The 12,218-nt window shown below is 34.9% G+C and overlaps 1 protein-coding gene across 21 annotated transcripts in view; it reads left to right on the top strand.

The window, feature by feature from the left end:
- The first annotated feature begins 6,907 nt into the window (after positions 1-6,907).
- LOC138325082 (EF-hand calcium-binding domain-containing protein 7-like) overlaps positions 6,908-12,218 on the top strand; it is a 34,458-nt gene continuing 29,147 nt past the window's right edge. For all 21 annotated transcript variants that reach the window (XM_069270479.1, XM_069270476.1, XM_069270471.1 and 18 more), the window contains exons 1-5: positions 6,908-7,007; positions 7,769-7,929; positions 10,263-10,328; positions 11,240-11,385; positions 11,516-11,602. In XM_069270479.1, coding sequence (XP_069126580.1) covers positions 7,803-7,929; positions 10,263-10,328; positions 11,240-11,385; positions 11,516-11,602 — 426 coding nt within the window. In that variant the 5' untranslated portion in view covers positions 6,908-7,007; positions 7,769-7,802. The remainder of the gene's footprint in view (positions 7,008-7,768; positions 7,930-10,262; positions 10,329-11,239; positions 11,386-11,515; positions 11,603-12,218) is intronic.

Here is a 12,218-nt window from a genome sequence, read left to right as displayed (position 1 = left end):
CTCTGTCCAATATCCTCTAGTAGTCCAGAGTCTTAAGCATACAATCATGCACTTTGTGATACATGTATGAAATTTGGTACACCATTACTATATATGACCTAATACAGTGGCGTAGGAAGTAGTAGCGCAGAGCTATCGGAGCATTCGCAGCAGGGAACCAGACTACGTAGGAAGACGAAACGTAATTGGGGGGTGGGGGGTGGGGGCAAAGGTCCTCAATATTTTGTAACACCCCCCTCACCCTTCCCCCCTCGCGCACCCCGCACCCACAAGAGTGAGAAAATATATTACAATTTTGTATTTTGACGATTTTAAAGCATTCTTAACACGGCAATTTTTCGATTTAAAACTACCTGCATTTAGAAATGATAATTGTGAGTGTCGTCATATCATTATGCAACCCAGCTCGATCTGAACATACCGGATCCACACCATCGGCACATTGTTGTGTAACTCAAAATAATAATGATTTGATTTTCTTGCCTTTAGTCATATTATACATAAATACATTTGTATGCGCATCCCCCGCTATATTTATATGAAGGCATAACGATTTTTATTACGGTCTGAATGGCCATGTACAATTAATATGGGTTCAACCTTTGAGATAAAAATCCTCCTTTCACGTGGTTTTACCTCCAAACTCGGGAACCACTACATGGAATTTCATAAATATATGTTTGCATTTATTTTTTGTAGTAGTAAAACATATCACGTGCTTACACCTTATTCATGACATTGGCCAAAATATAGAATTGTATTATGGATAACTAGTGATCATTATATTCACTCCTGTAATATTTCAGCGCAAATATGTGGGTACTGCGCATGCGTTCTGGAGAAAACTGGCCAATCACAAGCCTACAGAGACTACAGACACAGCGACAGCCAACATCAAAGCCAAACATGTACCTTCAACTACAATGTATCGTTATTCAAGTCTTTCGGTGTACATCAATTGATCAAAGTGTCTGCTTATCTGTTATCGCCATCAGTGCCTTCAATTTTTCTATGAAAATATCCAAAAATAGATATGACGACAATGATAGTAACCCCTGGAATATCGAGGATGCTTGTTTGTGAGTTCGAAATCTTCGTGGGGCAGGTTTCAGGTACTGAAATCAGGTCACCTTGCTTTCTCCAAGCGTTTCGGCTGATATTTTAGCTTATAGTCAGACAAATATAAGTGATAATAATTTAGACATGCGCGCAATATTATCACGTACATCAAACGAGTTCATATGCAAAGGGGAGCAACTCGTACATTGGCGACTACATTATCTATGCATTTGAATAATTTTTCACTTTAATAATTTTTAACGAGTTATAAAATTACAAAAATACCTGTAAGCAACATCAGTCATATCTTAGTTGTAGAACAAAAAATAGAGTACATTATGTAAAGGTGCGTAATTAATAATAGGTGTGAAGGCAGATAAAACCTTGGACAGAAATAAAAGAGTCGTTCAGTATCAGGAGACGTTTTTATCATTAAGTATTTATCAGAAACTTTGTACTTTGTACCTGAACATGTATCTCTGTCCAATATCCTCTAGTAGTCCAGAGGCTTAGGCATGCAATCGTGCACTTTGTGTTACAAGTATGAAATTTGATACCATTACTATGACCTAATACAAGGTATTGGTAACGGGACCCCAAACACATCTTGCTGCTGACGGCACTGGAGACTATTTAAAACAAATCTCACGAAAAATAAATGCACAGCTCACATTGGGAAACCAACTAAACTTGTAAGCTTGCCCTGTCCATATATCACATGCATGTACATATTTAATATTTACACCCCCGCTACATTTGTATAAAGGCATAACGAATTTATTGCGGTCTAATGACCATGTACAATTAATATGGGTTCAACCTTTGAGATAAAAATCCTCCCGGCTCATGGTTTTACCTCCAAAGTCGGGAATCATTACATGGAATTTCATAAATATATATTTGCATTTATTTTTGTAGTAAAAACGTAGTAAAACATATCACGTGCTTATAGCTCATTCATGTCATTGGCCAATGCAAAATAACAAATTGTATTATGGGTAACTAGTGATCACGTGATTGTGCGTTTTACTTCCAAATATAATGATTAATTTGTTCTTTTAAAGGAGATCTGATTTTCTTTGTGTTATATCTATCTATTCTGAAACCAAAAGTTGGTACATCTTTGTAAATATAAATTCAGAATTCTACGAATTTAGCCGGGAGTAGCCGATCATCGCTGATCCTAGTTTAGACGGTTAGACCGATTGAATTGATCAATTCGCATTATAGCATTTGTAGATAAAAGTGGAAATGGCAGTTTTATGACTCATTTCAGACAATTATTTATTAGTAAAACAGTAAATATTTTCAAGTCAAAATGTTTGCATCCATTATATTATTAACATTTTGGAGTCTACATATTTTCAAATAAATCAAATTTCCGACAATATGGCAAGCAAACTATCACTATATTTGGAAGTAAACACACACTCACGTGATCACTAGTTACCCATAATACACAGTTCTATATGAGATGAATGAGGTATAAACACGTGACTTGTTTACTACGTATTTACTACAAAAAAAACGCGTGTTTTGTACCATAATACGAGAAAATGATCGTTACATCCCATGCTACATTTACAATGTATATAATTTTATATATCGATTTTTTATAACGGTCCAAATGGTAATGTACAAAATATAACATTAGTGTTACCTCCAAAGTCATGATCATTTGGGTCTATTTTTGTAGTAAACACATAGTAAAATAAGTCATGTGCTTATACCTCATTCATTCCATTGGCCGAATTATGGGTAACTTTTGATCACGTGATTGTGTGTTTACTTCCAAATATAGTGATAGTTTGCTTGCCATTTCGTCGGAAAAATTGATTTATTTGATAATATTTAGACTCTAAAATATATTATTAATATTGCATGCATACATTTTAACTTACACATTGTATACTGTTTTACTACAAATAGTGGTCTGAAATGAGTTATAAAGATGCCATTTCAACTTTTTATTTAGAAATCCTAAAATGCGAATTGACGAATTCAATCGGTCTAACTGTATAATCTAGGATATACGAAGATCGGCTACTCCCGGCTAAATTCGTAGAATTCTGAATTTATATTTACCTACTTTTTGTTTCAGAATAGTTATTTATAACACAGAGTAAATAAGACATCCGTCAAAAGGGCAAATTATAAATAAAAGGTCAAAGAAATCACTATATTTGGAAGTAAACACACAATCACGTGATCACTACTTACCCATAATACAAAGCCATATTTGGGTCAATGGCATGTGAATGAGGTAAAAACACGTGACTTGTTTACTACGTTTTACTACACAAAAAAACGCGTGTTTTGCACACTAATTTGGAAAATCCACCACGGATCGTAGTTTCATTTCTTAAATTGGGAAACAGGTTGAATTTCATAAATATATATGTTTGCTTCTATTTTTCGCCGTCGAAGCGTTTGTTAATTATGTTACAGGAGTGTGTTGGGTTCAGTTTGAAATGATCATGAGGTCAAACTACTCCCGATCGACTCGTCCCTGTGTATTGAAATGAGGTCAAACTAATCCCGATCGACTCGTCCCTGTGTATTTAAATGAGGTCAAACTACTCCTGATCGACTCGTCCCTGTGTATTGAAATGAGGTCAAACTACTCCCGATCGACTCGTCCCTGTGTATTGAAATGAGGTCAAACTACTCCCGATCGACTCGTCCCTGTGTATTTAAATGAGGTCAAACTACTCCCGATCCACTCGTCCCTGTGTATTGAAATGGGGTCAAACTACTCCCGATCCACTCGTCCCTGTGTATCAAAATGATGTCAAACTACTCCCTATCGACTCGTCCCTGTGTATTCGGTGGGTGTTATAGCTTAATCTCGTTGTCGCTGTATTCTGAGAGGAAGAACAAGCAAATCCTTTAACAATTAACTTTTTAGTACAAATACAACGTGAAATATGTACAATACAGAAAACACATACAGCAGCATATACATGAACATGTAGGCCTAGCCGACAATCCTGCCGTACAAATAGTGCATTATGACTAACCCCCATGCCCATATCTAATTGCTTAGAAATGATAAACTATCAATATAAAGATGGCAGCACACGTACGCAGGCACTCAATCCGTCAGACTGCCCACAATCCGTCAGACTGCCCACAATCCGTCAGACTGCCCACAATCCGTCAGACTGCCCGCAATCCGTCAGACTGCCCGCAATCCGTCAGACTGCCCAGTATACAACCCTTACTATGGTTTTATCCAATACCCGAGACTAAACAGCCAATCACTATTCTAATATACTAAAATTTCACGATGTTCCACCGCCGACAGAGCATAAACGATACTCATCATTTAAACAATAAGTATTGTTTAATCGTGCATACATATATCTAATTAACACACAAAAAAATAATATAAAATTATTATTTAGCTTTTGGTGCATGCGCAATCAGTACTTCATTTCATATACAATGTAGGACGTAGTGCCAGGTAATTTTTTCGGGATGCAATTAGCTATTTCTAATATCTTTACCTTCAAAATATTTGAAGCTCAAACCTGTCAATGGTGGTAATGGTATAAAGTAAATGACTTTGGTAACTGAAGAAAAATACTGAATCGTCTGCCAATGTTTTTGATAGAGAAAAAAATACCATTTTTCAGTGGTGGAGCATCTTTAATTGATGTAAAATCCTATTTTTGTGCCTTTAACTTTATTTTCAAGGTTACTGAATGCAAAAATGTATGTTAATAATTTTAATACGTAAATACTAAACTATCAGCCATATTATATTTTTTTCAGAAATGCCGCCTACTGGGAAATGCACCCGGTACACTTTGATCGTTTTAGCTTTCTAGAGATGTGTAATGACACGTGGTATAGAGCAGTCTAAGAAAGCAAGCCACTTGCGTCGGAATGGCATCTCTGCTTCAAACAAGGGATTTAGAAAGACAATGAGTTGTTGTGAAGGTCTCGAACCCAAAGCATTGTGCCAATTCCCGAATCATCTATTGAATATCTCTTGAAATGAGCTCCTTTCGTTTAATGAACGACAACAAAAAGAAAAGGAGCTCATTTTAAGAGAGAAATGATTTGGTCTAGAAGAGAAAGTACTAGGTACTCCACTTAACGTTGTTGATTCTTCTCGTGGCTACTTCAGACTAGACGCTAAACTCTTCTTTTTAATTAGGTCACCGTGGCTTACTCACACACCAACGTGTATGATTATTGTTATCTTTTTTCTCGACGCCTTCTTTGATAATATCTATGTAACGAGTGCCAAGGCTTACATTGTAGATTCATGGATGAGTGAGTTTCGGCTCCACCTCATCTTTACACAAATATCTTGACTAGTATAATATATACATCAATATTTCATTGTTCAAAGCATCAATATTCATATATCATTTTGCTTATATAGAATTTTGCAGAGGTGAATCGGGCCAGAGAAAGACTGACGGAGAGATATAAGATGTTTGTGGCGGAATAATCAGTCACTCAGTATACAATATATCATGTATATCAAGATAGCTGTATGCAGTCGTTTCTCAAGACATTTATCGTGTCTTATTGGAGTACCTCAGATAACTGTTAAGGAGAAGGAAGCAAACAAAAAAGCCGTGAATTTTAACTATTTTCGATACAGAATTCCGATGTCTGAAAGACTTATAGATTATAATGATTATTATGACAGAATACATACACGTAGGAGTAAACTTTTCACATTTTGAACTTGCATTGAAGATGTCCACTTTGCTAGCCAATGATATTATATCAAAATAACAGTATTCGATATCCTACCTCAAACAGAGAGCATCGTACTAAATTCCCTTGGCTAGCGAAATTGATCGTTGACAAGCGAAATTGGCCGTTGACTAGTGAAATTGGCCGTTGGCTAGCGAAATTGACCGTTGACTAGCGAAATTGACCGTAGATTATTAGATATTGGGTGTGCCGGGTCAAGACTTGGTTCTATCTAAATCTCTAATTGTTGCAAGTACATGTAAGTTATTGATTTAATTTTACGAACAAATATACGAAACGACACAAAAGACAAGTTTACACATTCCACATAAACTAGTAGATGCATTATTTAAGCCATCATGTTTAACGCGTTATGCATAAAAAATGTTTAACGCGTTTAAACTTTTCGACATTTAACTGTTAGCGCGTTAAAATATGCCGTTTTTTACTTGAACGTCATTTCATAGAAAATCAACACGTAAACTCTATAAAGACTACAGTTGAGTTCAAGCTAACCTTAAAGGGACAATTCAGTCTAAGAGAACATTATATATTGAAAAAACCCAGTTCTAATGGAAATTAGATCAGTCGGTTTTACTGTGATATGCCTGAAAAGCCCATGGTTGTGACGTGTGTAGATGTTCAAACTCGCTCGCTGTCCGCCATTACACATTGTGGTCGAACTTCTTGTATGCCGAACCCTGACCCTTGCTCGTCGAGTAATGCAATTTTATCTAGAACTGCTCAAATCGGTTTGACAGTAGTGTTTTTACCTTATCAGGTGAATTGACTTGCCTAAAATCATTTTATACCCTTCTCAGTGGTTATGTAGTTTATTTGTTTAACGTGCGTGACTTTTGCTCAGGTATGGGTACAGCGTCCATATTGTACCTGCTTAATCGCATTGGTCAACGATTTGTTATTTCAACGATATTAATTAAAATACTTAACAATGTCGTAGAATTTGTCAATGTTTTACGTTATATGTTTCATAAGAAATGTAGAACAATACATTTATGCCATATTTTGCTTCTTGGTTATGTAAAAGAATTAGCCTGAGTGAATTGTCCCTTTGTAAACGTCTATAAGATTTAAATTTCCCGCCAACCAAACCGGAAGTTCGGATCTTGACGCAACAAGTCTACGCATGTAGTAACAAATGGCGTGCATAGTTTTTCCGGTCTGGAATATTTACCAGTGAAATTACAATTTGGTTACATTTCTTCAAGGTAAGGTTTGCGTAAGTCGAGACTTCTGCTTTATGGTGCAAGAGATGATGTTTCTGCATTATAATGATTAATTCTATTTCATCTGTATATCAGGAATTTTTTCTAAAAGCCACTGTCATGAAATGAAAACAGATCGATATTTTTCGGCCTGTCCTCTGTCTAACGTTACGGTATTAACAAAAGGGAGGGACGAATGAAATGGGACCAGGGGTTCTATTTGGTTAAAAGTGTTGTCTATGTGATTAAAAAGACAACAAATCTGTATTAATATTAATTGGACCACGTCGACGTTTTGGTGAATCTGTCAGCTTACTACTTCCCATATCGTCAAGGTAAACAACTTTTTTTTCTCTCACAAGGATGTTGATTAGGCTAGAGGTCTATAGCACAGTTGCTCAATCTGTTATCTTGTCTTTGGATAGATAATAAAGTCGTTATGCGTATTGATATATGTGCATATTATATAACAATTAAATTAATGGCATCCAATTCCATAATACCGCTACCTAACACCCCCACGCAAACACACAGATTTTGTACATTACATCAGTAGCAGGTACAAAATAAACTCTGAATAGGAGATTTTGAGATAAGCATACCTTTGTGTTATATGTATGAGGCACAAAATAGGTCTATGTGTATCACTGATTCGTTGAGCGTTTATTTATTATTAATACAAGTTTAAAGTGTACTAATGTTTTAATTATTTTTAATACGCATTCAGTTGTTGACATGAAATGATTTATAATATATCTTTTCAGACTTCAGTTTGCTGTAGCTTAAAACATCATCATTATGTCTCGTCGTTCAAATCGAGCCTCTATATCAGACGGAGAGTTTATCCTTGACTGTAAGGCGGCATATGTGGACGTTATTGGTGATATTAGAAAGGACATCACTAATAAATCACAACTCCTTCAAGGTACAGTATAAATAATCGAATGCGCCAATTATATACAGTCAAACCTCGATGTATCGAAGTTCAAGGGACCATCAGAAAAACTTCGAAACATCGAGACTTCGAATTATTCGTGGTTGAAATTAGACCGATGTTTTTTTTACCATGACCAACTGTTCCGTAAACTCTATATTCTTGGTATTTACCACAAGCAAAACAAAATAATAACGAAGTATGCAATTTATCACATGTATTGCTACCGTTAGCAATACACATGTATATTATAAACAAGACTTATGTGTACTAGGCCTAACCCATGTACATGTATTCGTTTGGTGACTATTTAAGCGATGGTCAATATTACGGAATGAATATAAAAACGAAAATACGTTGTAAAAACGAAACTAAAAAGGAGGAACCGAAAGCGCTACAACACCTACAAAATACTTCGATTTAGAATGATCGATTTGCTCCAGTATTTATGCCAAAGTTTTGCAATGTAACAGTTTTTAGTATGAGTTACTAATAATATGGCTCGCTATTTACCGTTCCGTAAATTCTACAAACCGCTGCCAATGGCGGCGGCGAACATAAAAAACGACTAACTGTATCTTTGCCGTACTTATGATTTAATAACACAGCTTGTAAAAACAAAGCACCGGGTATCTGCCTGATCAGTGATATTAATTATTCTGATGATATCAAGCAAGCAACACAAACTGTCATAATCCCTATTGTCCAGCGAAGGGCCCTCGCGAGACAGCTAGGTGTGACAACATGCCGCGGGGTATCGGAGAACACCTGATCTGTACAGGTAAATTTTTATTCGAATCATCGAGTGTCAGTTACCTATGATTCCATAACAAATGGTCCATGAAAAAAGTTCGATACATCGAGAACTTCGATTCATAAAACTTCGATTCATACATGGGTTGGTTAGTAATGTTATATCTTGAAGAAATTCGGGACCAGACAAAAAGTTCGATATAGCGAGAAATTTGATTCATCGGAGTATGAATCATCGAGGTTTGACTGTATATAAACATATACCGTAATCACTGCCTTCGCTAAGTAACTATATAAGTGTAGTAGGTTTTAATTGTACATACTAGTGATACAGTCGCCTTCTTGCGTCGCGCTAGGGGGGATTTCCCTTAAGCTCAGTCGGTAGAGCAGCTAAACCAGTAAGTCCGGGGTCGCGGGTTCAACCTTACTGGTAGCACACTATATACTCTCGCCCTGTTACATAAGGACCTCTGGATTCAGGCAGACATGTTAACCTTTGGTGAGCAAAAAGAGGTAGATTTTTGACTCAAAAGCGGTAGCATTGCACGCGGCATTTTTCGCGACGCGTCAGAGATGTATAAATATCAATAATATGCAAAATAATTACAAAAACATATTTTGTTAACAAATTATGATTTAACTTTAATTATTACCATAGGCCTTGCATTGGTGGCTCATTGGTGAATTTCAGGGCTTTTTTTCAACACGATTTGGGGCCGAAAATCGGCCCCATTCCCCATGGCAAAACCTCTAAATTTTTCCCAATTCAAACCTTAAATTTCCCAAAATCAAAATTTCTTGAAAACTTTCCAAAATTATTGCATGAACTTATTTGGTTAAGACTTTAAAATTTGTGAATTGGCTTCAGAAAATTACATAAACTACATTGGAAATAAAAAAATCTTATTTGTTATGCTTTATTTCATATTTCATAATTTTTCCCAAATCTTGGTTTTGTCGCACATTTTCCCATATTCAAAGCCACAGGCCCCATTCCCAACACAGTGAGAAAAAGCCCTGGGATTATACTTACCTTGTAGTCTTATAATTCGCTTTTAAGTATTTAACTGATTAAGCTAAGAAAGAGAAGTTCTCTCTAGCTGAGAGGTAATTGAAATATTCGGGCCGTATTGACTTTTGACAAGGGTTACACATACAATGTATCTTCATGCATACAAATAGTGTTAAACAAAGAAATATACTAGTTTACTACTCAAGATTTGAGGTAGTCTTCAGATTCTAGCAGATTATAATTTACATGTATGTATAATTATGATACGACAAGTCAGAGCTCCAGCACAGTCATATCAGCACTATATAGTGTCCTAGCTGTATCCCCGCACCAGCCTTATAATTAGTTCTTTTGTTCATTATCACAATTGTTTATAACTTTGTGTAAAATAACATGATTTTTTGTGGATGCTCTATCATTGATACCTCAATGATCAGTACAAGGTGATTCAGAATGTACTATTTTTAGATGACATTGTGTTAATTATACTGCTGTCATTGTTTAATGGAATTAATGATCTTTGTGCTATATCAATTTTTTTCTTCTTTTTAATTTTCAGCTTTACAAGATACTGGAAGAAACCCAACTGAGCGTGTGCTAAAGAAATACTGGCATGCTGATACTGGTAACTAGTTTTCTTAGAATATTGATAATCCTTGATTATATCAGATCTTAAATGAGTGTTCTTTTCATATGAGATCTTATGAAACCAGTCTTAGAAGTTTTTATTTTGGTAGGCCTTCGCTAGCAAAAATTAAAACTTTGAGATGAGTTTTATAAAATCTCGTATGAAATTAACACAAATTTAAGATACTTTTTATCACATAACAACAACGGCCAATGTTTTGAAGAATGTTATGTCAAAATGTATTGTGAACAACCAGCGATGGCTGCCATTTTGTCCCACTGTTTTTCCTAACGACGTTTTATTGTTTCTGTCTTAACATCACAATGAATTTCCAGCCATTAAAAATTGCTCCAGGTCATATTAGTATAATTACACTAGTGACATATGCAAAAATATTACACAGGCAAAATCACTGGATATCAGGCAGATTATGTCAAAATATATATATGCTAAAGAAAAATCAGTATGTACAGACTGCTCTGAGACAGAAAAATAAGAACAAATATTAATGGTTTCACATCAAAGTTATGGATCTTTAAAATTATTACTCAAGTATATTACGTAAAATTGTACAGGAATTGGCCGTCAGAGACACCAAGAGAAAATATGTACACAGTTCTTTGAAGCTTAACTCATCAACAATTTCTATGAATGGGAATAATTCATGTATCATGTGATCCCTGATAATGTTTGTGCGGTACTATTGTTTCTATTGGTGATGGAATGACATCAAAAGACGATATCCTGTGCTTACATCATTTCAGGGGGAAGATTACAAAGAGTTGCATTCCATCACCACTGGATATATTTGTGATATGTGGATTAGTCCCATTAAATTTTTGTTTGGATATATTTTTGGAATTAACTATATCAGAAATTTTATCAGATGTAGAATGTTTGTTTTTTAGATGGGATATCATTTGATGACTTTGTTGACATCTGCCGTAAGGAACAGGTAACGTCCCAGGAGGATATGATGAAAGCCTTCCGTAGGATCGACATAAATGGAGATGGTTTTCTGTCCTTGGACGAACTCTTCAAAATCATGAACTCTGTGAGAACCCTTTAGTACAGTCAAATATTCGAAAACAGTAGATGAAGAAATTCATTTTAAACAATATTGCAATAAAAATTAAAAGATTCTCAAATGTTTCCAATTTAAATGAAGATTTTTGTAATTTTAGAAAGGAGAAACAATGTCAAAACAAGAAGTAAAAGAATTACTGGATAGCGTTGATGAGAATGGTGATGGTAAACTGGATTACAAAGAGGTTGGTATCTGTTTTACATTTGTGTTCTAAATCTGAACTCTTTCTGAACTTTCTTTTATTGCTGCTATTAGTAGTCTCTTCTTATATAACAAAGGGAGATGATAATTAACTATCACTTTGATTTACTTGAAATAAAAGATTTTACATGTCATTATTGTAAGAATATGAATGATTATAGAAATTGTAGTATTGTAGCAAAAACAAATGTATTTTAGTTCAAAACTTAAGAGTATAGATAAGTATAGAGTATAAATATAATATATATATAAGTATAAATAAGATCCTGACAATGTGCACAGATATATTTATTACTGTTTACCTATGAATGCTAAGATGAATTCAACCGTACAAATCTCATTTCTTATGCAAATCGTTTTGGTTAATTTATGAGTTCCATTGAAAAAAAAAGGGATGACATTTAATGTTTTCCAACGGAAAAGTTTTTTCTGCATTTAATGCTTATTAAGTTGAAAGCAAATGAAAAATAACACAAGATTTTCTATATTTCTTAGAATGCTTTCCTACGAAATAAGAATTAATAGATATAGATTCAGATTAATGAAAACATGTGAAAAAAACACATGATGACCCCCAATGCTGTTTATTAAGATAATCG

Source organism: Argopecten irradians, chromosome 6 (assembly GCF_041381155.1).
Source record: "Argopecten irradians isolate NY chromosome 6, Ai_NY, whole genome shotgun sequence".
Lineage (NCBI taxonomy): Eukaryota > Metazoa > Mollusca > Bivalvia > Pectinida > Pectinidae > Argopecten > Argopecten irradians.
This window is presented reverse-complemented; position numbering and strand designations above follow the sequence as displayed.